The sequence below is a fragment of the Odontesthes bonariensis genome, chromosome 7 (assembly GCF_027942865.1).
Source record: "Odontesthes bonariensis isolate fOdoBon6 chromosome 7, fOdoBon6.hap1, whole genome shotgun sequence".
NCBI lineage: Eukaryota > Metazoa > Chordata > Actinopteri > Atheriniformes > Atherinopsidae > Odontesthes > Odontesthes bonariensis.
This window is the reverse complement of record NC_134512.1, coordinates 39,256,447-39,283,115: the sequence shown is the minus strand read 5'-3', so window position 1 is coordinate 39,283,115 and position 26,669 is coordinate 39,256,447. Positions and strand designations below refer to the sequence as shown.

Below are 26,669 nucleotides of genomic sequence, written 5' to 3'. Positions count from 1 at the left end.
TGACAACCCTGGTCAGCACCGCCGCAGCGCTTTCGGCAGGATGCGCAAGCTGTTGAGGCTATCCTAACCTCACCTGTTGTGCTGGGATTTACAGAGTGATATGCCTAACGACAGCAACCATTTTTAATTTCCTACAACAGGTGAACGTTTACTATTTTATTACAAAAGTAGATTTTAGTGAGGTTTTGACGGACAAAAGTGGGGGGGATGGAATGGCCTTCCAGTAGAAGTGAGGGGGATGCATCGTACTCATCCCCCCGTAGAATACGCGTCTGCATCAGCTGAATGGGCTCAGCTGAAGTGAGCTGCAGAGAAACACAGCCTGCTGATACTCAGTGTGAAGCTTTGACTGGAAACACACAGAAAAACAACATCCTGGAAGAATGGCAGCTTCCATCTTTAAAGGACCGGAAGAGGAAGAAGTTTCCAGGGAATCATTCAGAAGAGTTTCAAACAGAAACTGACTGAGTCCATGAATCTGAAAAGGTGTTTCTGTGTGAAAGAGACAGACATGAACAGACTGAACTATCTGTTCAGCAGGGATTCTCTGACAGGAGGACACTCTGTATACTCAGCACAGAGACAACCAGGAAACAGGTAACCAGAATGCAAATCCAGGATGCAGAGGTTCTTCAGTGAATGTGGTGCTGAAGGTGTGGAGGTGGATCAGTGTGTCAGAGGAGACTCTGTAGAAGGACAGAGTGCCAGCAGGACGGTCCACATACACTGCTGCTCTGTTACAGACAGAGGAGGAGGAGGAGGAGGAGGAGGAGGAGGAGGAGGAGGAGGAGGAGGAGGAGGAGGAGGAGGAGGAGGAGGAGGAGGAGGAGGAGGAGGAGGAGGAGGAGATTGGTGTTTCTCTGTTATTGTGCCAGACAGAGTATTTACCTCCATCAGAGCACATCAGACTCCAGGACTGATCATTCCCTCCAAACAAACACTCTCTGCCTCCTCCTCTCCTCCTGATTCCTCTGTAACTCACTGATATATTAACCTCTCCTCTCCACTCGACCTCCCAGTAACAGCGACCAGTCAGAACATTTCTACACAGCAGCTGACACCAGACATTAAACCTGTCTGGATGATCAGGATATGACTGAACCTTCTCCACACGTGTCACCTTCCTGTTGTTGTCAGACAGTTTCAGGTTTCTGTGCACTGTGTTTGTGTCGATTGTGAGTTGGCAGGAATCTGATGGAGAGAACAAACACAGTCCAGCTGCAGTTATTGATCCATCATCTGTTGACTTTGATCAATGAGTGATGTGACAGTGTGAAGATGGCTGGATGTCATGAATCAGATGAAGAACACACTCACACTTCCTCAGCCCTGGTGTCAGCCATCGTTCTCCAGCAGGCTCCACCCTGAAAGGAGGAGGGGGGTCAGAGCAGCATCAAACATGGACATTACATGGCTCTCACACACACTGTTCTACACTGAGAAAGGAACAGTCCAACATCTGGACACATCCACTGGAATGGAGCATCTGGAAACTAGAATGAAAGCTGTCTGATCAGCACTGACACCAACAAACTGCTTCTTTCAGCCATCTGCTCCTGATCTGAGCCAGAGCTGCAACCTCTCTTCTTGGATCATTAGAGCTGTTGTTAAAGCTAACAGCACAACAGTGGTGAGTGTGTCAGTACAGCTGCTTTTAATTCATGCTACAGAGCTATCTCAGCTAGAAAACATGGTTAGCTTGTGTCCTCCAGGTTGTTCTCTGCTTCATTCAGTCAGAGTTCCACGTCCTTCATCAGAGACTGATCAGCAGCACAAATGTTCAGAGGAAAGATGGCTAATCCTTTCATATTTTCCTGTTGGAAAGCTGACATGTGGAAGCACGGCAGACTGACTGTGATGAGCTACAGCAGCAGGTTACATACACAGGATCCAAAAAGCAACAAGATGCGTCTGTCAGAAACATTCAATCTGCAAACACAAAGCACAGTTAAAGATCCTGAAGGTTCAAATGCTTCTCATTTCCTGAGCTGATCCTTAGAGACTGAGGGATGTCTGTGTCTCTGACCCAGGTGATGGAGCAGTGATCACTAACAGCACAAACTCCAGAGGCAGGGCATCTGTGTGCTCCATCAGTCTGATGTCATGTGGAGCTCAGAGGATAGTTAAAGTTTGCTCTGGTGGCTTCATCTCTGAGCTGAAACACATCCAGTTCCACACACTGTTCTCTGAATGTGTTGGAGCTGTCAGAGAGCCGCTCCAGAGGAAGATCCCCATGATCATCAACTCACAGGAGGCACAAAGTGACTCATTTAGTCATCTGTAAAAACACGGGAAAATGTGCACACCTGTACACAAACTCTGAGCCATGTGTACGAGCGTTTAGGACACACAGATGGTGAGGGGGGGTAGACCTGAGAGTCTCTCACAGAACAAATATTCAGAGCAGCTGTTATTTAAAGCACCAGAACTGTTCCATAGTAAACGTTCAGCTGTAAGAGGCAGAAGCAAACTCAAATCATGGATCACATTCATCTCATTACTGAGTCAGCGCCATCTCATCATCCAGCTTTGAAAGCCTGACTGCAGAGGAGACGTTGGACTGACACTGGTGGTCAAAGTTAGCTGTGAATATACCGAGTCCTTTTCACATCAACCCCGTTAACCGGGCTAACTGATGACACCTTCATCATCCCAACGCACACACTCTGCATGGTCCAGGCACCTCCCTCATGTGTCCTACCGACTGTAAAGGGACAAAGTCTGGACAGAAACCCAGGGACAGCTCTCACAGTCATCCTGACTCATGATGAGTCCATATCAGAACGCAGCGAGCAAAACCTCAGGAGCCTGAAGAAGGAAACAACTTGTGCTTTCATTTCAAATCCTATCAGGGTGAGGGGTTCCACTGACTCACCTTCATTTTGATCAAGTGACTGAAGGAAAACGATGAATGCTGCATTGACACTTGTGTGAGATGTTGCTCAGAGCATTGGCACCAATGAATAACAACATGGATGAAAGAATTCGGATGGAACGAGTGTTCAAATTGCTTCCTTCTGCATATGGACCTTGATGTTCGTCTCATCTAAATTCACTTTCTGGGTCTGTTGCTGTGATCAGGAGCCTCCAATCAGCAGGAGCTGAGCATCAACAGGCATGATGTGCTCTGCATCCACCATTTATGGTTAAACCTGGGCGTATGGAGGGAGGGACACAAGTCTAATCCACAGGTGCACATTTCCACGTGGACTGTGATTTATAAAGGGAACTTCACCTGACCATGTGCACACAGTTTTATGAACCTTTGTGCTAAGCTAGGCTAACATGTCCTGGACCCATCTCTGCAAATGAATCAGAGTCAGAGACCAAAAGGATGTTTAAATGACAGACTGTCCCTTTAACATGCAGATACCTGTCCAAACTGAAGAAACTCTGACCAACAGACACTTCTCACTGTTGTTCCTGCAGATGTTCTCCTTGGAGAGCTCAAACACCTGCTGTTTCTGTCCAACCAGTGTTTCTGCTGAGCAAAGGAAACAGGCTCCTACATGTGTGATTGTTCATGTAACACTCAGCAGGAAGCAGAAGCACAGGGCTGAGTGCAGCACAGAGAACATGTTCCCTGCTCTTCCTCCTCTGTCAGACACTGTGAGGCTGCAGCAGGCCTCTCCATACCTGAGTTTGTGTGGATCCTTCAGTGCAGCCCTCAGCAGCTTCCCTCCTGAGGCTCCTGGATGGTTGTAGCTCAGGTCCAGCTCTCTCAGATGGGAGGGGTTGGAGGTCACAGCTTCAGCCAGAGAAGCACAGCCTTCCTCTGTGATCAGACAGCCTGACAGGCTGCAGACACAGAGCAACACAGCTGCTGTTAGAACAGATAATAATAACATAATAACAGATGTTACTGCATCACAGAGACTGTATGAAGCTGAAACAGCAGAGAATCCTGACCTGAGAGCTTCCAGCTCACAGTTTGGACTCTTCAGTCCATCAGACAGCTGCTTCACTCCTGAATCCTGCAGGTTGTTGTTACTCAGGTCCAGTTGTGTCAGGCTGGAGGACTGGGAGCTGAGAGCTGAGGACAGAGCTGCACAGCTTCTCTCTGAGAGGTTACAGCCGCTCAGTCTGAGGAGGGAATAACAGGAAAAGGACAAAGAACAGCTGTGATCCAAATGAAACGGCTCTAATGCTGCAGAAAGACTGAAAGACCATCTATATCACCTCCTGATATCAGGTTTATAACCTTGTTATCCATGTGGTGGTTCTTAAATGCTCAGAAACACGGTGAGTGAAACAAGGAGTCAACATGGTGGAAAAGCATTTGAACCTTGGAACTGCAGTTTCTCAGCGACAAAGTCTCAAAATCTGTTGTCTATCAGCACATCATCATCTTTGTGATCATGTAATTATCTCACACCACTGGTAGGCACTTGTTTCATTTCACCCCAGAGTGAGAGTCTCTACCACTGTTTTGCTGCTCTTGTTTTTAATTGAGTCTCCTCTGCTGCACTCCCAGATTATATGGCTCCACTGTGTGTGATGAAGGTGAGAAGAAACACTGAGTGGAGATATACACCATCATATAATCCACATTACATTACACATCCAACATTGTTATGCTGCATGATATCGATTGTTCAGGTTAATTAAGCAAGAAAACCAGAACAGATTCATCTACTTCATTGATCAAGGCACCTGGCAGCTGTTTTATCATTAAATTAAGACAGAATTATATCAACTCTCAGTTTAAAAGGTGAATGAATCCTGACCTGAGAGCTTCCAGCTCACAGTTTGGACTCTGCAGTCCATCAGACAGCTGCTTCACTCCTGAATCCTGCAGGTTGTTGTTACTCAGGTCCAGTTGTGTCAGGCTGGAGGACTGGGAGCTGAGAGCTGAGGACAGAGCTGCACAGCTTCTCTCTGAGAGCTTACAGCCGCTCAGTCTGAGGAGGGAATAATGAGATAAATCTGGGACTTTCTCTCCTATAGAAACAGCAGCAGGATATTCATACACATCCCTCTATATCTGTACTCACACAGCTTTGTTGGAGGCTTTGACCACTGGCAGCAGCCTCAGAAGAGCCTCCTCTGAAGCAGAGTACTTCTTCAGGTCAAACTCATCCAGATGTTTTCCTGATGACAGTAAGATGAAGACCAGAGCTGACCACTGAGCAGGAGACAGTTTATCTGAGGAGAGACTTCCTGAACTCAGGGCCTGTTGGATCTGCTCCACCAGAGAACGATCATTCAGTTCATTCAGACAGTGGAACAGATTGATGCTTCTCTCTGCGGACAGATCCTCACTGATCTTCTTCTTGATGTAATCAACTGTTTCCTGATTGGTCTGTGAGCTACTTCCTGTCTGTGTCAGCAGGCCTCGTAGGAGCCTCTGATTGGTCTGCAGGGAAAGACCCAGGATGAAGCGGAGGAACAGGTCCAGGTGTCCGTTTGGACTCTCTAAGGCCTTGTTCACAGCACTCTGATGGAAGAGTCGAAGAGAATCTGCAGATTGATCTTCTCTTGTTTCAGATGTTTGTTGTTCTTTCTGCTGTTTGACATGAGAGCGAAAACCGAACATATTACTAAAAAACTGCAAAGAAGAAGATCTCTGTGCCTCTACGATAGGAGCTTGTGCACTTTCAGACTCCTGAGACTTTAGTTGTTCCTCCATCAGGTTGAGTCCAGAGTTGATGAAGGTCAGATGCACATGAAGAGCAGCCAGATACTCCTGAACACTCAGATGGATGAAGCAGAACACCTTCTCCTGGTACAGCCCTCTCTCCTCTCTAAAGATCTGTGTGAACACTCCTGAGTACACTGAGGCTGCTGAGATATCGATGCCACACTCTGTCAGGTCTGATTCATAGAAGATCAGGTTTCCTTTCTGCAGCTGCTCAAAAGCCAGTTTTCCCAGAGACTCAATCATCTTCCTGCTCTCTGGACTCCAGTGTGGATCTGTCGCAGCTCCTCCTTCAAACTTGAGCTTCTTCACTTTGGCCTGAACCACCAGGAAGTGGATGTACATCTCAGTCAGGGTGCTGGGCAGCTCTGCTCCCTCTCTGGTGTCCAACACATCCTCCAGAACTGTAGCAGTGATCCAGCAGAAGACCGGGATGTGGCACATGATGTGGAGGCTTCGGGATGTCTGGATGTGGGAGATGATCCTGCTGGCCTGCTCTGAATCTCTGAATCTCTTCCTGAAGTACTCCTCCTTCTGTGGGTCAGTGAACCCTCTGACCTCTGTCACCATGCCAACACAGCCAGCAGGGATCTGATTGGCTGCTGCGGGTCGTGTGGTTATCCAGAGGCGAGCAGAGGGAAGCAGCTCCCCCCTGATGAGGTTTGTCAGCAGCACATCCACTGAGGTGGGCTCTGTAGCATCAGCCAGGGGCTCCTTGCTGTGGAAGTCCAGAGGAAGTCGACACTCATCCAGACCGTCAAAGATGAACACAACCTGGAACTGTTCAAAGCTGCAGATTCCTGCTGCTTTGGTCTCAGTAAAGAAGTGATGAACAAGCTCCACCAAGCTGAACTTTCTCTCTCTCAGCACATTCAGCTCTCTGAAAGTGAATGGAAACATGAAGTGGATGTCCTGGTTGGCTTTGCCTTCAGCCCAGTCCAGAGTGAACTTCTGTGTTAAGACTGTTTTCCCAATGCCAGCCACTCCCTTTGTCAGCACTGTTCTGATTGGTTCATCTCTTCCAGGTGGGCCTTTAAAGATGTCTTCCTGTCTGATGGATGTTTCTGCTCTGCCTGCTTTCCTGGATGCTGCTTCAATCTGTCTGACCTCATGTTCATCATTGACCTCTCCGCTCCCTCCCTCTGTGATGTAGAGCTCTGTGTAGATCTGATTCAGAAGGGTTGGCTTTCCTGCTTTAGGAATCCCCTCAAACACACACTGGAACTTCTTCTTCAGAGCACATTTAACTTTACGTCCACAAACTGCAGCAACAAGTTCTGAATGAAGACAAGAAATAACATCAGTAAACATACATTTCAACCCTGTATAGAATGAGTATCTGAACATCTGCTGTTCTGTGTGCTGAGACATCAGTAAATGTGTCATTTATCCAGCAGGTTAAACCTTTAGAGAAATCCTCTTACTGCTCTGCAGACGGTCAGCCAGCTCCTCCTGCTTCATTCTCCTCAGGAAGTGAACTGTGATCTTCACTAATGCCTCTCTGCTGCTGCTCTGCTCTTCATCCTCACCCTCCCTCTGACTCTCTAAGCATTCTGGGTAATCTGGACTCAGAGCCTTCTGCATCTTCTTCAGCTCCTCCTTCACAAAAGTGAGCATGTTGTCCTCCAGCAGCTGGAACAGAAAACTATATGAATGAGCCCATCAGACTGAAACCATGGAGCCAAACATCAGATCCATGTTGGACACACTGACAACCCGCTGGTCTACAGAGTGCAGCATGGAGATGGCTGTGAGCAGAACAGATGGGAAAGTAGTTGTTGCACATGTACAGACCATAAATATGGAGTCCAGCTGTTTTTGATGCTGCTGGGCAGACGGACCACCGGGACCCTCTGAGCTCTGCTGGTCCACTCTGTGGAGGAATCATGAAGAATGAGCTCACATTGTGTCTGTCCACACAGAGCAACACAAGCTGAAGCTCCATGAAGGGATGTGTGGGTGTGAGCAGTGGATCAGAGGACTCCCTGGACAACCTGGTTTTTACTGGAAATCCCAGAGACATCCATTTAAAGTAAACACAAGAAACTTGTGCTAAAGAAAAAAAAAAGGACCAGACTCAGTGAATAATTCCCTATAATACAGATCAGTGAGCAGTGCTGACCAACATGTCATTGGGGTCATCAGGTGGGAACCTCCTTTCATCAGTGTTTCGTCTAGTTCGGCCTACGACACCTCCAGGATGTTAGAGAGTGATCACTGGCGTCCCAGAGTCACCCCCCTAATGCCAGCCATCACTGATCCTCACACCACAACAACCATCTTTTTTTTTTTTTCCCACAGTCACAAGCTTCCTCAGCCTCTCACCAACTGCACACCAGTCACAGCGGGGTGGGGATTCAAACCCTGGTCCGGGGTAGGGGGTAGAAATAGAAGAGGTAAAGATAAGTAGGAATGGGATGCAAACCCTGGTTCCGGTAGGGGGTAATGAAAGTATAGAGGGTGCCAGAGGTGGAGGCAGGACAAGACACACGAGCAGATTCAGCAGACAAACTCACCTAAACAGTCTGTTTACCCTAAGTGCTCCCCCTGCTGGGCCCCCAGCTGCTATTGCTTCTTCTTATCCAAATCCACTGACTGGACTTTACTGACTCATCTGACACTTCCTTCACTATTTTCCTCACACTCTGTCCACTTACACCCAGCTCCCTCAGCAATGAGACAACAGACTTTGCAACAAAGCCTCTACATCCTACTTCCACTGGACAGATTCTAACCTTCCATCCTCACTGCTCTGCTTCTGCCCCCAACTCCACATACCTAAGCTTTTTCCTTTCATATGCTTCTGCTACTAATTCCTCCCAAGGAACAGTCAGCTCTATGAAATAGACTCTCATTCTACTCCTAGACCACAAGACTATATCAGGCCTTAGATTTGTACCACCTCCATCAGTGTTGGTGGAAAACATCCAACACACACCGCTTCACATATGAACAGAGAAATGGATGTGAAGCAGAGCTGAGCTCACATTAAACACATGTTGGAGTAAAAACTGTTCAAACGGACTCATTTTACTCTGTTACAGCATTTACACTCAGCTCACCTCTGAGGGGACGGATGTGGGTCTGATTTGAAGTCAATAGGATTATCCATTGACCAGTCACTCTGCATGGACACACAGCTGGGTCCAGGTCTAGGTCCGGGTCCAGGTCCAGGTCCAGGTTCAGGTCCGGGTCCAGGTCCGAGTCTCTGATGGATCCTGACAGAAAAACACTTGTTTTCTTCAAACTAAAGTATCAGTGATAGTGTTTGAGTCTGCAGTGAGACGGCCTGTCAGAGAGTCAGTGTGGCTGCTGTGGAACAATGTTACAGCTCCCCCTGGTGGCAGCTCTGTGATCTTACAGAGCTCAATGCTGATAAACACACACACTCTGAGGCTTTTAACCCTCAGATTCACACCAATCACCAGCGACCCTCAGCTGCTGTATTTTACTCTTACAGCATTTACACTCAGCTCACCTCTGAGGGGACGGATGTGGGTCTGATTTGAAGTCAATAGGACGACCCATCGACCGGTCACTCTTAAAGGACACACAGCTGGGTCCAGGTTCAGGTTCAGGTTCAGGTTCAGGTTCAGGTTCAGGTTCAGGTTCAGGTTCAGGTTCAGGTTCTGGTTCCTGGTGGATCCTGATGGGAAAAAAAAACACTTTTCAGCCTGCATGCATGATATACTTAATAACCTCTAAACCAATGACCTGATGTTAACTTACTCTGCTTTCGAGGCCTGTAAGCTGAAAAGTGGGAGATCCTTCTGCAAGTGGCTCTGTGAGGACCCCCTCCTGGGTCCAGGTCTCTGTCCCTTCCTGTGAATAAAGGTGGTTTGGTGCTGTGAGCGCTGAGCTGGGACATGGAGGAGAGTCATGGACAGTTAGAGATGGTCACCTCACCTCTGAGCTTTGCTCTGGCTCTCATGTTCCCCACACAGAGAGGTTTCAGTGTCCTCACTCTGATCCATGCTGCTGAACTCACAGCAGCTCACACACACTTTCTACCTTCTTCTGCAGAGGAAACACACATCATTCATCTGCACAGCAGCTCACATCCGCCTCTCCATCATTTATGTAAAAAGATCAGCGGCTCCTCTGATTGGCTCTGATTCCCCTCGTTAAAATGATAAAGCTGTACTTTAGGGGGGGTGAAGCTGGTTTTACAGCTGTCTCTGGGCAACCTTAACTCTAGTTAGGGATGAAAGGTTGGCAAGGTAAGTTAATATATAAGAACGCTCACCTACACCCGAGGAGCGATGACGCAGCAATGTGCATTATAACCGAATAGTTTTTGTCTCAGTGGTCAGAGCAGCTCTGTACCTTGTACTGTTCTGCCTTTCAAGATATTATTAAAAGCTAATCTCCTCAGTAGAGAATAACCGACTCTGTGCCTTACTAAAATTTCCACCACACCAGTTAATCAATAAGCTGATCATCGTGTAGATTTGTCTTCAAACACAAACTGATCAAAGTTTGTTCTGAAATAAGAAGTGAACATGTTCTCCAACATTACAGAGCAGAAACAAACAGGAAAGTTTGAAGTTACACTTTGTTCAGAGCTGAAGAAGAAGAAGAAGAAGAAGAAGAAGAAGCCTCTCCGCTCCACAGACTGAGACACAGGTGAGCTGTTTCCTGGAAGCAGTCAGAGCAGAGTCCAGCTGTGATGGAGGCGGGACAGGAAGGTGGAGTTCATGTTAGAACACACCTCCATGTTAATGAACAACAAACTGATCTGAAAACATTTCTCTGCTGTCTGTGCGTTAGAACAGGTGTGTTCAGGTATGACTGATGCTTTCTGACTCTCCTTCAGAGGCTGCTAAAGTACACAGAACCTCTTTTTAAGTAGAGGCACATATACTTTGGCTACAAGAAGAAAACTTTCAGATTCAACTTCAAAAGAAAAGAACAGGCTGGGAAATATTAAATGAACAAAGTTTTCAGTTTGCTTTCTTATTCTTTAGAAGAAGCTGTAGAAACTAAGTTTTGGCTTCAAACTTCCCGGGGGAACGCCGTGGCACGAGCGCAGTACGTCGGGAACTAGTTTTCAGCATCTGGAGGTGGAACCGAGACCTGCAGGTGACCCGGTTACTCTGCTGCCGCTCCATCGAGGTCTTTGAATGAGGGTTTTCACATATTCAGACCAGTCGATAAAACCAAGTGTTACTGGTTATTATGGGTGCCGATGCCGAAGGCATTAGACACACATATTACTGCTGTGCTGGACTGTTATTCTTCCGTTTCCGTCATGAATTTCGGTTCGCTACTAGTCTAGCAGCGATGGTCCGACCGGCATAAAAAGCACACCGCTGCGTGCGCAATGACCTCGATCAGTGTTTAATGGTGTTTGGCTCTCATTAGTTGAAAGGGATTCCGGCAAAATGGGAAAAAGTGGGAAAATTGTGGATGGCCCATTTTGGCCTATGGGCCAATTTTAAATGGCCTATTTTAGAGGCCTTTTTTACTCAGCTATAAACCATAACACAGACCTAACTCAAAGTTTTTATGTGACAGGAGACTCTCGGCTTTAACTGAACCAAAGGGTTTGTTGATACATTAAAAAGCTTTGACACAACGGCAGTTTATGTTTTAGGGAGACTACATCTCGGCCGAGGTGTCTCTCCCACTCTGTTTCTCACTCTAAATTCAATACTGCACCAATTCCTCGAACAAATGTCTCTCATGTCTGAAATATCTGCCCGATCTGGACTAATTTTACTTCGAAACGTAGGCATTTTTGTCTTCTTTCACACAAAGTCACACTTATTGAGCTCTGCCTCACAGATTTATCACAAATTGCCTCTGAGCCCAGAGGTCGCCTCTCCATTTCCTTTATAAAGGCCTAAAGTCATCAAATTCAGGTGAAAAATGATTTTAAAACTGCCATAAAAATAGTAGCCGAATGAAAATTACACCGCTGGCTTCTGCCGCCTCTTTCTCTCCTTTAAACTGATAGTGAGGGGAAGTTTGAAAATACCCACAATGCAATGGGAAAATGCATTGAAAAGCACTTAACGAGGCCATTTTGAAAAGGCCATAAAAGCTGTATTTTAAACAGGACCTTGATAAAAATGAAAACGCTGTCTTCAGCAGACTTGTCTTATGAATGGGAAAATCGATTGAAAAGCACTTAACGAGCCAGAAATGCCAAAAACTGCCCTATTTTGGAGGCCTCATAACTCAGCCATACGACATCACAGAGACCTCATTAAAGTTTATATGTGACAGGAGACTCTCAACTTCTGTTCAGGACCTCCGTCCTCAGCCCCCGACTGGAAATATGTGAGGTATCCACGCAATTCACTTCTACCACTGACAGAACAGTCCATTTTAATGATGATGATGATCAAACACCTGATAAACACCAACTAACACAACCAGTATCCGTAAAGGTGGTTTGGTGCTGTGAGCGCTGAGCTGGGACATGGAGGAGAGTCATGGACAGTTAGAGATGGTCACCTCACCTCTGAGCTTTGCTCTGGCTCTCATGTTCCCCACACAGAGAGGTTTCAGTGTCCTCACTCTGATCCATGCTGCTGAACTCACAGCAGCTCACACACACTTTCTACCTTCTTCTGCAGAGGAAACACACATCATTCATCTGCACAGCAGCTCACACACACTTTCTACCTTCTTCTGCAGAGGAAACACACATCATTCATCTGCACAGCAGCTCACATCCTCCTCCCCATCATTTATTAAAAAGATCAGCTGCTCCTCCTCTGATTGGCTCTGATTCTCTGCCCCGCGTTAAAATGATAAAGCTGTACTTTAGGGGGGGTGAAGCTGTTTTTACAGCCGTCTCTGGGAAACCTTAACTAGTTAGGGATGAAAGGTTGGCAAGGTAAGTTAATAAATAAGAACGCTCACCTACACCCGAGGAGCGATGACGCAGCAATGTGCGTTATAACTGAATAGTTTTTGTCTCAGTGGTCAGAGCAGCTCTGTACCTTGTACTGTTCTGCCTTTCAAGATATTATTAAACGCTAATCTCCTCAGTAGAGAATAACCGACTCTGTGCCTTACTAAAATTTCCACCACACCAGTTAATCAATAAGCTGATCATCGTGTAGATTTGTCTATAAACACAAACTGATCAAAGTTTGTTCTGAAATAAGAAGTGAACATGTTCTCCAACATTTCAGAGCAGAAACAAACAGGAAAGTTTGAACTTACACTTTGTTCAGAGCTGAAGAAGAAGAAGAAGAAGAAGAAGAAAAAGCCTCTCCGCTCCACAGACTGAGACACAGGTGAGCTGTTTCCTGGAAGCAGTCAGAGCAGAGTCCAGCTGTGATGGAGGCGGGACAGGAAGGTGGAGTTCATGTTAGAACACACCTCCATGTTAATGAACAACAAACTGATCTGAAAACATTTCTCTGCTGTCTGTGCGTTAGAACAGGTGTGTTCAGGTATGACTGATGCTTTCTGACTCTCCTTCAGAGGCTGCTAAAGTACACAGAACCTCTTTTTAAGTAGAGGCACATATACTTTGGCTACAAGAAGAAAACTTTCAGATTCAACTTCACAAGAAAAGAACAGGCTGGGAAATATTAAATGAACAAAGTTTTCAGTTTGCTTTCTTATTCTTTAGAAGAAGCTGTAGAAACTAAGTTTTGCTTCAAACTTCCCGGGGGAACGCCGTGGCACGAGCGCAGTACGTCGGGAACTAGTTTTCAGCATCTGGAGGTGGAACCGAGACCTGCAGGTGACCCGGTTACTCTGCTGCCGCTCCATCGAGGTCTTTGAATGAGGGTTTTCACATATTCAGACCAGTCGATAAAACCAAGTGTTACTGGTTATTATGGGTGCCGATGCCGAAGGCATTAGACACACATATTACTGCTGTGCTGGACTGTTATTCTTCCGTTTCCGTCATGAATTTCGGTTCGCTACTAGTCTAGCAGCGATGGTCCGACCGGCATAAAAAGCACACCGCTGCGTGCGCAATGACCTCGATCAGTGTTTAATGGTGTTTGGCTCTCATTAGTTGAAAGGGATTCCGGCAAAATGGGAAAAAGTGGGAAAATTGTGGATGGCCCATTTTGGCCTATGGGCCAATTTTAAATGGCCTATTTTAGAGGCCTTTTTTACTCAGCTATAAACCATAACACAGACCTAACTCAAAGTTTTTATGTGACAGGAGACTCTCGGCTTTAACTGAACCAAAGGGTTTGTTGATACATTAAAAAGCTTTGACACAACGGCAGTTTATGTTTTAGGGAGACTACATCTCGGCCGAGGTGTCTCTCCCACTCTGTTTCTCACTCTCAATTCAATACTGCACCAATTCCTCAAACAAATGTCTCTCATGTCTGAAATATCTGCCCGATCTGGACTAATTTTACTTCAAAACGTAAGCATTTTTGTCTTCTTTCACACAAAGTCACACTTATTGAGCTCTGCCTCACAGATTTATCACAAATTGCCTCTGAGCCCAGAGGTCGCCTCTCCATTTCCTTTATAAAGGCCTAAAGTCATCAAATTCAGGTGAAAAATGATTTTAAAACTGCCATAAAAATAGTAGCCGAATGAAAATTACACCGCTGGCTTCTGCCGCCTCTTTCTCTCCTTTAAACTGATAGTGAGGGGAAGTTTGAAAATACCCACAATGCAATGGGAAAATGCATTGAAAAGCACTTAACGAGGCCATTTTGAAAAGGCCATAAAAGCTGTATTTTAAACAGGACCTTGATAAAAATGAAAACGCTGTCTTCAGCAGACTTGTCTTATGAATGGGAAAATCGATTGAAAAGCACTTAACGAGCCAAAAATGCCAAAAACTGCCCTATTTTGGAGGCCTCATAACTCAGCCATACGACATCACAGAGACCTCATTCAAAGTTTATATGTGACAGGAGACTCTCAACTTCTGTTCAGGACCTCCGTCCTCAGCCCCCTGACTGGAAATATGTGAGGTATCCACGCAATTAACTTCTACCACTGACAGAACAGTCCATTTTAATGATGATGATGATCAAACACCTGATAAACACCAACTAACACAACCAGTATCCGTAAAGGTGGTTTGGTGCTGTGAGCGCTGAGCTGGGACATGGAGGAGAGTCATGGACAGTTAGAGATGGTCACCTCACCTCTGAGCTTTGCTCTGGCTGTCATGTTCCCCACACAGAGAGGTTTCAGTGTCCTCACTCTGATCCATGCTGCTGAACTCACAGCAGCTCACACACACTTTCTACCTTCTTCTGCAGAGGAAACACACATCATTCATCTGCACAGCAGCTCACACACACTTTCTACCTTCTTCTGCAGAGGAAACACACATCATTCATCTGCACAGCAGCTCACATCCTCCTCTCCATCATTTATTAAAAAGATCAGCTCCTCCTCTGATTGGCTCTGGTTCCCCTCGTTAAACTGATAAAACTGTACTTTAGGGGGGGTGAAGCTGTTTTTACAGCCGTCTCTGGGCAACCTTAACTCTGGTTAGGGATGAAAGGTTGGCAAGGTAAGTTAATAAATAAGAACGCTCACCTACACCCGAGGAGCGATGACGCAGCAATGTGCGTTATAACTGAATAGTTTTTGTCTCAGTGGTCAGAGCAGCTCTGTACCTTGTACTGTTCTGTCTTTCAAGATATTATTAAACGCTAATCTCCTCAGTAGAGAATAACCGACTCTGTGCCTTACTAAAATTTCCACCACACCAGTTAATCAATAAGCTGATCATCGTGTAGATTTGTCTTCAAACACAAACTGATCAAAGTTTGTTCTGAAATAAGAAGTGAACATGTTCTCCAACATTTCAGAGCAGAAACAAACAGGAAAGTTTGAACTTACACTTTGTTCAGAGCTGAAGAAGAAGAAGAAGAAGAAGAAGAAGAAGCCTCTCCGCTCCACAGACTGAGACACAGGTGAGCTGTTTCCTGGAAGCAGTCAGAGCAGAGTCCAGCTGTGCTGGAGGCGGGACAGGAAGGTGGAGTTCATGTTAGAACACACCTCCATGTTAATGAACAACAAACTGATCTGAAAACATTTCTCTGCTGTCTGTGCGTTAGAACAGGTGTGTTCAGGTATGACTGATGCTTTCTGACTCTCCTTCAGAGGCTGCTAAAGTACACAGAACCTCTTTTTAAGTAGAGGCACATATACTTTGGCTACAAGAAGAAAACTTTCAGATTCAACTTCACAAGAAAAGAACAGGCTGGGAAATATTAAATGAACAAAGTTTTCAGTTTGCTTTCTCATTCTTTAGAAGAAGCTGTAGAAACGAAAATTTCGGTTCGCTACTAGTCTAGCAGCGATGGTCCGACCGGCATAGAAAGCACACCGCTGCGTGCACAACGACCTCGATCAGTGTGCAATGACGTTTGGCTCTCATTAGTCAAAAGGGATTCCGGCAAAATGGGAAAAAGTGGGAAAATTGTGGATGGGATCCTCCACCCTCTCCTCCTTCCGTCTCTCCTGCGTCCTTCTCTCCTCTTCCCTTCTCTCCTCCTTCCTTTTCTCCTCCACCCTCTTCTCCTCCTTCCTTCTCTCCTCCACCCTCTGCTCCTCCTTCCTTCTCTCCTCTTCCCTTCTCTCCTCCTTCCTTCTCTCCTCCACCCTCTTCTCCTCCTTCCTTCTCTCCTCCTTCCTTCTCTCCTCCACCTTCTTCTCCTCCTTCCTTCTCTCCTCCACCCTATTCTCCTCCTTCCTTCTCTCCTCTTCCCTTCTCTCCTCCTTCCGTCTCTCCTCCTTCCTTTCTCTCCTCCTTCCTTTTCTCCTCCTTCCTTCTCTCCTCCTTCCTTCTCTCCTCCTCCACCCTCTCCTCCTTCCTTCTCTCCTCCACCCTCTTCTCCTCCTTCCTTCTCTCCTCCTTCCTTCTCTTCTCCTCCTTCCTTCTCTCCTCCACCCACTTCTCCTCCTTCCTTCTCTCCTCTTCCCTTCTCTCCTCCTTCCTTCTCTCCTCCTTCCTTTTCTCCTCCTCCCTTCTCTCCTCCTTCCTTCTCTCCTCCTTCCATCTCTCTTCCTTCCTTCTCTCCTCCACCCTCTTCTCCTCCTTCCTTCTCTCCTCCTTCCTTCTCTCCTCTTCCCTTCTCTCCTCCTTCCTTCTCTCCTCCTCCCTTCTCTCCTCCTTCCTTCTCTCCTCTTCCCTTCTCTCCCCCTTCCTTCTCTCCTCCTTCCTTCTCTCCTCCTTCCTTCTCTCCTCCTTCCTTCTCTCCTCCTCCCTTCTCTCCTCCTTCCGTCTCTCCTCCTCCTTCCTTCTCTCCTCCTTCCATCTCTCCTCCTTCCTCCTCTCCTCCTCCTCCCTTCTCTCCTCCTCCCTCTCCTCCTCCACCCTCCGTCCCTGCAGGTCAGAAACAGGTGTGGTTCCCAGCTGTCAGGTGATGACTGAAGAACATTTCCTCTTCTAACTGCTGTCCCACATCATCTCCTGCACTCAGACCAGCTGCTTTCTGCAGAGTCTCATCAGCAACATCTTTAGAAAAGCCCTGAAACATCTGATCTGAGATGTTTCCCTCTCACATCAACACCAGGAAGCTGCTTCAGCTCTGATCAGAGACACACTCACACTCACCTGCTGGTTCAACAACTGCCAGGAGGATCAGATATCTTTCCATCATTTATTTCTTCCTGGACGACTGGACACTCACATGTCCCTCTGTCCTCAGTCGTGTTAGATGCGATTCTTTATATTGGAAGCCCAAGAACCAGTTGGAGCAGTCTTAAGTTAAACAAAGTGTTTATTGGAGGTCACAGGTCAAGTATCAGCGCTGGACTCGGAGAGACAGAGTTCTCGCATGAAATCCGTCCGACCAAGTCCAGAGATCCGGAAATATTTCATATTTATGTTCACCTTTATCTCAGAGGTTGTATCATTGAACACTTACTCATGCTGTGAGCAGGCCATCCACCGTCTTTGTCATGTTCTTTGGATGTGATAAGCGATGTGTGTGTGTGTGTGTGTGAGTGTGTGTGTGTGTGAGTGTGTGTGTGTGTGAGTGTTGTTTCAGGCGTGCATCTACTGCACCAGACCTATCTGTCCTAAGAGCCGCTTTATCTGACCCAGTTATTTTATCCCGCTACGTCATCTTAAAGTGTTGGTGTATGAGCAGAGTGTACCGTACACACTAGGAACATAGATTATCTAGAGAACTACAGAATATGAATACATAAAGTCTAAGAATAAAGCCAATTTATAACATTCCCCCTCTTGGCATGATTTCATCATGCCAACCTTAAAATGAGGTCGGAGTGTCATATTCTGTATTGTGTCACCCCTGTTAGCAGCAGCCAACCCGGCAGGGCATCAAACTGCAAGTCTGCGGCCACACTAAGGTGTAGCACAACCAGAGGAGATTTTTTGTCATTATTATGTACGCGTCTATGTGTAAGCTGTTCTTCATTGCGTTATCAGCAGCAAGCAAGTCTTCATTGCACAGGCATGTGGAAAACAATAAACAATAATAATAATAAACAATTCTAATGCGTTAGCAAAAACTTTTCTATCCGGAGTATTCCATCATTTTGCTCGGAACAGAACCTCTTTCTGAGAGGGTTAAGACCTTCATAACTCACTGATTATAACTCTGCAAATGAGCACATTTCTTAAAAACTATAAGTGTCACGCCTCTGCGTGTATGCACGGATAAATATTTATATTATTCTGTGTGTATGTGGCCCCGAACCCATCTTCTGTGTGGAAAACTATATGTAGTTTGAGCAGTGTCAAGGCCCTGCTCACCCATAAGCACCATCATAACACACAATAATAAATAACGAAGCTACAAAAAATTTCTAACATCTTGGAACTCAAACAGTGCATAATGCAATTAACATTACCAGCAGGCTCGTCCACCGTTTGCAGCGAATAGGAGCGAAAACCCGAATGCTGAACCGGGAAAAATTCTCCCATGGCCCCGTTTCCACTTGGCGACCGACCACCTCATTACCGTTCAAAGTCTAAGGTCCCGCTCCAAACAGCCGAGTCACTCCACTGGCAATGGTTATACTAATGATTGGTTAATTTATACCCACACAATGATTAATCAGCTTAATGATTACATGAAATACAACAGATGAACAAATACACTTTTTTATGATGTCCACGTGACGAGTCGTGTAGTCTCTTCTGGTCCAATCCTGTCACTGCTTGGTGCTCGGTTCTCCTCATGGCTGAACATCAGTTCAGCATTCTGATCCGGACCTAATCTTGGAAGGAGACGTCACCAGTACGTCCCTTCCTGAGGGATCTTCAGCATCCCTTTTCCCTAACCAATCTTGTTTTTAGGACAATTTCAAGAGAGAATTTCCGCTGTGTTCTGTTGACAGCGCTTGAAGGTTGTGTGCTTGTTCAACCATCATCTTGGCATGATGGGCACGGCCTTCCAGAATTTCAGATGGACTCCCTGTTCGTTGCTTGGCTGTGAGTCCTGTAGTGGTTCTGAATCTGTGGATTAATAATTAGTCGGAGAACAAATCATGCAGCACACCAGAGCAATTTTCATTTGCCCTGTATCTTATACTCAGCACATGTCTTTCTTGTCCTCACTAGTGGGCACAGGATCAGTCCTAGTGCCCAATTCATCATTTTCCTTATGTCCCCCAAACCAAAACAAAAACAACCAAATAAAATAAAACAAACAAACAAAAAAAACAAATAAAATACAAAAAAAATAACCCAAAACAAAACAACTGGCCAGTTGATATAACCCTTGTGCTCATATGACTCAATGCTGTGCAGCGTTCCTGCAGAATTCAGTCCCATCAATTTCCTTTTGCTGTGGAAAACAACTTCAAATCATTTAGAGAACACATCACCACAGAGACACAACACAAAACAAAGACAAAAGAAGACAAAAACACACACAGAATTTTGTTGGGAAAACTTGAGAAGCAATTAATTGCCGAACATCTCCGCTGCAGTTTCTGCTCCTGTGCTGCTCTCTGCTGCAGGACAGAAATGTTTGTGGTTAGCATTAAGTTTTTTCCGGCTCCAGTTGAATCAGAAACATTGCCTATTGAGCTTTTCATGTTCGACTCTCCCTCCCCAGGCGGAGAATGAAAATGAGCATTGATGTTACTGCCACTGTGGTACTACAGTCTAATCTCCAACGCAGTGTTTTCTTACTGTTTTCATCGTCAGTGGTCTGTTCAGAGTTTTAGTCCCAGTGATGCAGTCTTTGTCAGTCGGTGAGGTTCCTCAGTCAGTGTTCTTTCGGTGGGATCTGGAGCATGAGTACAGCGAGTCTTGTGGCTCCAGTTACTCAGTCTGTCTCCTATCAACCAAACCTTTACACAATCCGATGTATGCAGCTACCTTGTTTGGTCCCGTCCACAGAGGAGAGGACCAGTCACGTTTGTTGACTGTCTTTAGGACCCAGTTTCCTACTTACACAGGTGAAGTATGGCGCTCCTGTTCCTTAGTGAGCATTTCTGTAACCTGTTGAGATATACTCATCACCGTGTTATTCAGTTGTTTCACTTATTCACACACGTTTTCATACTGTGGTAGAACAGGGGGCGAGCCTGTTGGTGCAGTAGTAAATGGACAGAGTCTTTTCTCCCTGCCCAGGCCTCATGTGGGACAACCTGACAACATTCATGGTGGCATCTGGAGTAAATCTCAGGTTAATTAACATCATAGGGAGAGCTTCAGCCCAAGTTAACTGTGTGTCTGCACAGAGTTTGTTGGGCCTGTTTGATGGTTCTTATTTGCTCTTTCCACTCGTCCTTGTGAAGCTGGTGATAGACTGCACCGAGCTTATGTCCAGTTCCAAACATCTGTTCCACTTCTCTTAGTTCTTCATAAGAGAAGTGAGCACCATTGTCTGATCTTATCACTTCTGGTACCCCAAATATTGGAATCATTTCTCTTGTAAGCCATTTAATGACTTATTTCTCTTTTTCATTGTCTTGCCTTCCAGTTGGAGCAGCTGCTGCTTGTTGATGGAGGTGTTTAACAGGGCGCCGGCTGAGCTCACAAAAACGTTTCTTATAAACGGATTGATCTTCCTTTTCCAATCAGAGCGGCTCAGACCTCTAATTATTTAAAATGTTCTAAAATTCTCAGTTTGTTACTATGGTTGAGTGGCATCTCTTTAACTGTAAACAGAATTTTATTTCTATTTCACCCATTCTATCCAATGCTATGCTGTTTAATTCAATTATCATTTATCTGCAGGGTTAGAAACTGCTAATTGTGTTGATATATTGTTTCTCTTGTACGGCTCTCTGGTCACTGTGGCTGTTTTTGAATGCGTCATAAAAACAAAACTTATCTTGTCTTGTTATGAATCAGTCTCACTGCAGCTGTAGTTTTCCTCTTTAAGAAAGCTATTGGTGGTATCTGCCTGTAGCGCCTTTTGTTGTGTTTTTGTTAATATCCTAATAATCTAACCTATTTTAAACCTCTCTATAAAGCACTTTGCTGCTTTGTTAAGAGAGCATTTTAATTGTTTCATAGATCTGCTGCAGTTAAATAGTTAAATGGTATATGGATATTGATCACTATTAACTCAGAATTGGTGAAGAGAGGCAGAGGAGACCTATTTAGATCAGCTAAATTTTTGGAGTTATGTTAATATGATCTCTAAAATAATAACGGCTAACCTTTACTGCTTTAAGATGATACCCGGCTGTTTGACATCTGACTGTCTGGCCTTGCTGTTAAATCCTGATTGTTCAACCTATGTCACATGGTCTGACTGTCTGATCTCAGTCCTGCTTCAGGTGGAAATCATAAAGTCTCACTTTGTAGAACATTTGTTTTTGTTCCAACAGCTTTTTCAATCAAAGGAGGAAATATTCTGAACGCTCTGCTTGTGTAAATCTTATTTCAGCAACAACTAATATGAATGTCTGGTTTTCCTGGATTTATTTTGGACATTTTGTTGCTTCTTATCTCTTCACTGTGATTCTTGCATTGAAAAGCTGTTTTCAGTTTATCTAAGTACTTTGGTATCTCTCCTAATCGTATTCATGTTAAAATAACTAGATGTAGTTCTTGTACTCTTAAAGTACCGGCCAATGATCACTCAGAGTCTGTAGATAAACTTATTGTTTGGACTGTCCTCGCTCTCAGGCTGAATGAGAGAAGAAGAAACAGGATTGAGATGAGACACTCTTAGGGTGATAGTATTTTATGACAAAGAGAACAACTAATAACATTATGGAGCAGCTTGGAGGTTATCAGTTATCTGTTGGAGATTCATTATTTACTATGATGCTGCTGCACAGCTGATCTTTAGTTAGAAACCTTAGGCCCAGCCTCCGACTCTGTTGATTTTTTCTTTTTCTATTTTGTCTCCCATGTCTCTAAGTTGTGATTTTGCCACTGGTGCCTGAAGGGAAGCCAACTCCATGCTGTCCTGTTCCTGCTCTTCCATTTCATTATCAATGTATTGAGTGACGTGGGCAGCCCATAATGCATATGTCAAGCTTGCTAGTCCAACCACCTTTTTCAGCGTAGATTGCACAGAGGGAGTGAGTGAAGCTTCCACAGCTCCTCTAAACAGCATCTCAATGGTGTCACTTATGGCTGGATCCTCGCCAGTTCTATCCTGCCATAATTCTCTTACCCGGAGCAAATAAGCTGTCCCTCTCTCATTTCTATTAGGTGGAATTCGGCACAGTTCCGCTGATCTCATATGCATAGGGAACTTCTCTCGTATCTGTGGCCAGAGTAAATATACAAGCTGCTGGAGGGGCGTACTGTCTGGGTCCAGATCAGTTCGGCAGTGTCGTTCAATTTCTGTCAACATGCCCAATGACGTGCATGAGACAAATACTCGTCTGAAATCACCCAGGGCTGGGATTATTCCAGCACATGCTCCCAAGAATGCCTTAATCCATGGTGCCCCCCCTTTATTTATGTCTGGTAACTGGGATTTAATCATTGCAGTGTCCTGCAAGGAGACTGGATTATATGTGGTGGTAATGCGACTATCACTAGTGGTCGCCGTTATCAATGGCATCTGATGATAATTCCGACGGGTGTCTGTGCAAGAGTGAATATTGCCACTACTCAGCTTCTGAGCAGGGACATGTGGCAGATCCCGACTTTGTGACCGGTCAATCTGATTTACCTGTTCAATCGGTTTTCTTTGCTCGAATACGGAAGTCAGATCACGTACTGTGGGACCACCATATGCATCCCCTGATCTATTTATGTAGACAGGTTCAGATGGTGTAGCCCATGATCGGGTTACAAATGAATCACTTGAATGTTCTGAGGCCGGAGGTTCCAGAGTTCTGGTGGTGAATGGATTAGTGCTCTGTCGCGTCGTTACGTTCAGGTACTCTTTTGCTTGTGTTTGAGAGTTAGTATCTCCTGGGAATGGAGCTGTTTGCAGTATGCCATTTTTAACAACCACTAAATTACCCATCGTGGGAGGTGTAGCGTTGGTTAGTGCCTCTGACTTAATTGGTTCAGTTTGAGGCATCTGTTTCTGGAGAGCGTCCAATAGCCTGCGGGCCTCAGCATAAGGAGGAGGAGACAGTGTTGTCTTATTCTCCTCGGTTGCAGTTATGTTGTGTAGAGGTGTCTTATCTTTTTGTGTGTCAGGATGTGTCCCTGGAGAAGATTGCGGCCCTGCTGGCATGAGGTGCTGTATCTGTGCAGAGGACTGTGTCTGACAGGAGAATTTAACTTCACCTAAAAAACACTGACAGTCCGCGAGAAATATTGATGCCTTTTTTTCTTCTCTATCTGCTCTCGCTCTTTGCAGTATGCCTGCCTCTTTTAGCTGTGTTACTGCTTGTTCTTTACTTCCGGCTGCTTGTTTTAAGAAGATACTGAACTCACTCAGCTTCGGCAAAGCCCCTTCCCAACATCCTCCAAACATCCCTCTTTTTTGCATCTCTCTAGTCCAATCTACAAACCTATCAGTCCCCTTTTTTTCTTCTTCTTTTGGGACCTTTTTTTCCATCTCGTCAAGGTGTCAAATAGTACCGACCCCAAAGAGCCGGGTTCACATGTTTTCCACTCATTGATCATTATTTGTGACAAATTTAGATATTATTACACGTGTTAGTCAGAATGGGTGAAGGGCTCAGTGCCCGAGTGGTAGGACCCGTATCAAGAAGCTTCTACACAAGTTCTAAAACTCCTGTGCGCTTGATTCGCTCGGGGTCATTTCCCGGTCCACCACTCGTTTTACTTCACCACTTTCTGAAACACCTTATCTTACTTCCCCCCTTTTTCTATTCCAACCCCAATATGCACAAACCACTTGAGATCTGTTTTCTGTCACAGCAAAAATCTCTTCAACTGGCGAACCACCCCCACAGTTTCATTAAAAATAACAAACTCTTTCCCTGTGTTCTTTATGATTTGTCAGTCTGACCACCACTGTGGATAAGTTTACCGACCCTTCCCATGAGGATAACACTTTATTCTTCTAGTCTAACCACCCAACTGCGGACGTTTTTACAGACTCTTCCCATGAGGATAACAATTTAGAAGAAAACCTCTCACACGGTTTCTTTTATTTGTTGGAATTAAACTTTTTTGCAGGACACTTATGCTCTTTCCCTATGTGAGAATATGTGTTTTATACTTTACGTGTGACCACTCAATAAACCAAACAAACAGTAAATCTATGCTTTGATTTTTACTGATCAGGGGACATCTTAATTCAGACAACTAAATTTAGCTTGTCCAATGTGCAGAAATTTCACATATATTCATATATAAGAGGTTTTTCTGCTCACCTTTTTTTCTCGGGCGCCTCGAGTTGTCTGAACAAAGTGACCCCCTCAATCAGCTCCGGCAGTCCTTCCTCGGAGTCAGTCCAATTCACGGGGTCACAGCACCAGCTGTTAGATCCGATTATATTGGAAGCCCAAGAAACCCGTTGGAGCAGTCGTAAGTTAAACTAAGTGTTTATTGGAGGTCACAGGTCAAGTATCAGCGCTGGACTCGGAGAGACAGAGTTCTCGCATGAAATCCGTCCGGCCAAGTCCCGCGATCCGGAAACATTTCATATTTATGTTCACCTTTATCTCAGAGGTTGTATCATTGAACACTTACTCATGATGTGAGCAGGCCATCCACCGTCTTTGTCATGTTCTTTGGATGTGATAAGCGATGTGTGTGTGTGAGTGTTGTTTCAGGCGTGCATCTACTGTACCAGACCTATCTGTCCTAAGAGACGCTTTATCTGACCCAGTTATTTTATCCCGCTATGTCATCATACATACATTTGCGTTGTATGAGCAGAGTGTACCGTACAACCTAGGACAATAGATTATCTAGAGAACTACAGAATATGAATACATAAAGTCTAAGAATAAAGCCAATTTATAACAAAGCTGTCCAGGTCTGGCAAACTGCTGGCTTCGCTACTAGAACTACTGGTATCAGACATGTTTATTGTTTATTGCACTCGTGACGTCACGCACCTGTCGTCGGTTTGCCAAAATTCGAATCAAAAGTGGTGATAGTTTATTGGGTCTAATCAGGACTATCCAGGGACCTAAAATTATTTTAAAATCATAAAATAATTCCATGGTATATAAGGAATCGATCTGCCATTTCAGTTTTGTGCAAAAAATCACCTTTCTGTAGGCCTTTAATGTAATAATACAGTTAGCATTATTATTATTAAATATTATGCTCAGTAAGATGGCCACAGCATGGCATTTGACTAAATGTGTTTTTATTTTGTAATGTTAATGTAATGGTTGTTAGCGATCTTGGCGCGAAGGCTAAGCTAACCTTGCTAACTTTCTCTCATGAAGCTGTGCCGAAGGAGTGCTGCGCTGTGACCGTGAGCTGACCGGTCGTATTTCATATCGTTATTCAGGCAATAAAAGTCCAATATCCTGAAGTCCTGAAGCTGAAAGAGTGTCGGTCCTTCTTCTGAAAACGCAACACAACGCAGACAACGGTTCCACATGTCCAACAGTTTCTCTGGTAGATCTGATGCTGCTGATCAAAGCTCCGTGATGTCAGACTTTAACAGCACGGCACGTGGAACTGAATAAAAAGAGAACCACAGTGAAGATGCAACACTGAGCAGCGCGCATGTGGAACTGCGGTGTAAAGACTGCCAACAAGACCAAATAAAGAGGGAAAAGCAGCTTTTTACTGTCTGCCTGTGCTGGCAGAAAAGCTGGTGAACACAGAAAAGCAGGAGGCTCCTTCTCTAAACTGAGAGCTTCACTTTTGGGAACATTTCTCCACTTTGTGAAGAATCAGAGCTGAATGAGTTCAGGTGTTGGTGCTGATCACTGATTGGTCCCACTGAGGTCACATGACGGTCATACAGGGTTAAAGGTGATGAATGAGCGTGCCACAGGTGGCATGGAGCTTGGAGAGAGTCGCCATCCTGATGCACACTCCAGTCCGGCAGGTGGCGGTAATGCGCCTACAAGCTGCTGAGTAACCGCCGCTGACAGAGAAGAAGAAGAAGAAGAACAGCAGCCGGCAGCAGTTCCAACGGAACATCGCTCATAACTTTCTCTCTCAGCGAGCATTTTCCATGGGAATGAAGCCGAATTAACCGCACAGACGTGCTCTTTAACCGACTTTGACGTTGATCTTATTGGACAACGTCGCTGCTGTAAAATCAGGATTTTATAGGCCGGTGCAGAGCTGAAGCTGGAAAATGACTTCCTGAAGATTTATTTAGTGTTAACGTGGACGTAACGGACCACATCTGTGTCAGTATGTCAGAGTTGGTCTGGATTCAAACAAGAAAACCTGAAGAATATTTCAATAAGAGATTTATTGATAATTCGGTTATATTACAATCCAGTATATGTGAGCACAGAGAAGCAATCTGATGTAAAATGCTGACAAAAACATTCCGTGTTTTACTAAAGTGAAATAAAAGGATATAAAAACACAGCGGCTGCATGAAGGGGTTAGTCTGGATCCCTTTACGGCTAAACATCCACTGTTTTCACCCATTTATTTGTTCATTTAGTGGTTGTGGCAGCGGTTAGCAGACTGTAGAGGAAACCAGCTGTTTCACCTTCCAAAGTTCCGCTTTGGTCGGTGGTCTGCAGCTGCCTCAGTGGGTAGTTTTCCTGCTAATGTGGGACTCTGGAGTTTTACCCAACATGTGAAACACCAGAGCCA

At 45.2% G+C, this 26,669-nt stretch overlaps 2 protein-coding genes and 1 long non-coding RNA gene across 5 annotated transcripts in view; 1 reads left to right on the top strand and 2 right to left on the bottom strand.

Annotated features, from left to right (window-relative positions):
- The window catches only part of LOC142384496 (protein NLRC3-like), a 233,149-nt gene that overhangs the window by 93,150 nt on the left and 113,330 nt on the right, over positions 1-26,669 (top strand). The window lies entirely within an intron of this gene.
- Positions 1-26,669, bottom strand: part of LOC142384501 (uncharacterized) — a 244,977-nt gene that overhangs the window by 172,589 nt on the left and 45,719 nt on the right. The window lies entirely within an intron of this gene.
- Positions 568-7,510, bottom strand: LOC142384500 (protein NLRC3-like). The gene is made up of 8 exons (XM_075470778.1): positions 7,433-7,510; positions 7,063-7,270; positions 4,995-6,915; positions 4,728-4,901; positions 3,910-4,083; positions 3,637-3,798; positions 1,318-1,364; positions 568-1,191 (listed from the first exon to the last, which is right to left on the bottom strand). The coding sequence occupies exons 1-8, from the start codon at positions 7,433-7,435 to the stop codon at positions 572-574; spliced, it is 3,309 nt and encodes a 1,102-aa protein (XP_075326893.1). The 5' UTR covers positions 7,436-7,510; the 3' UTR covers positions 568-571.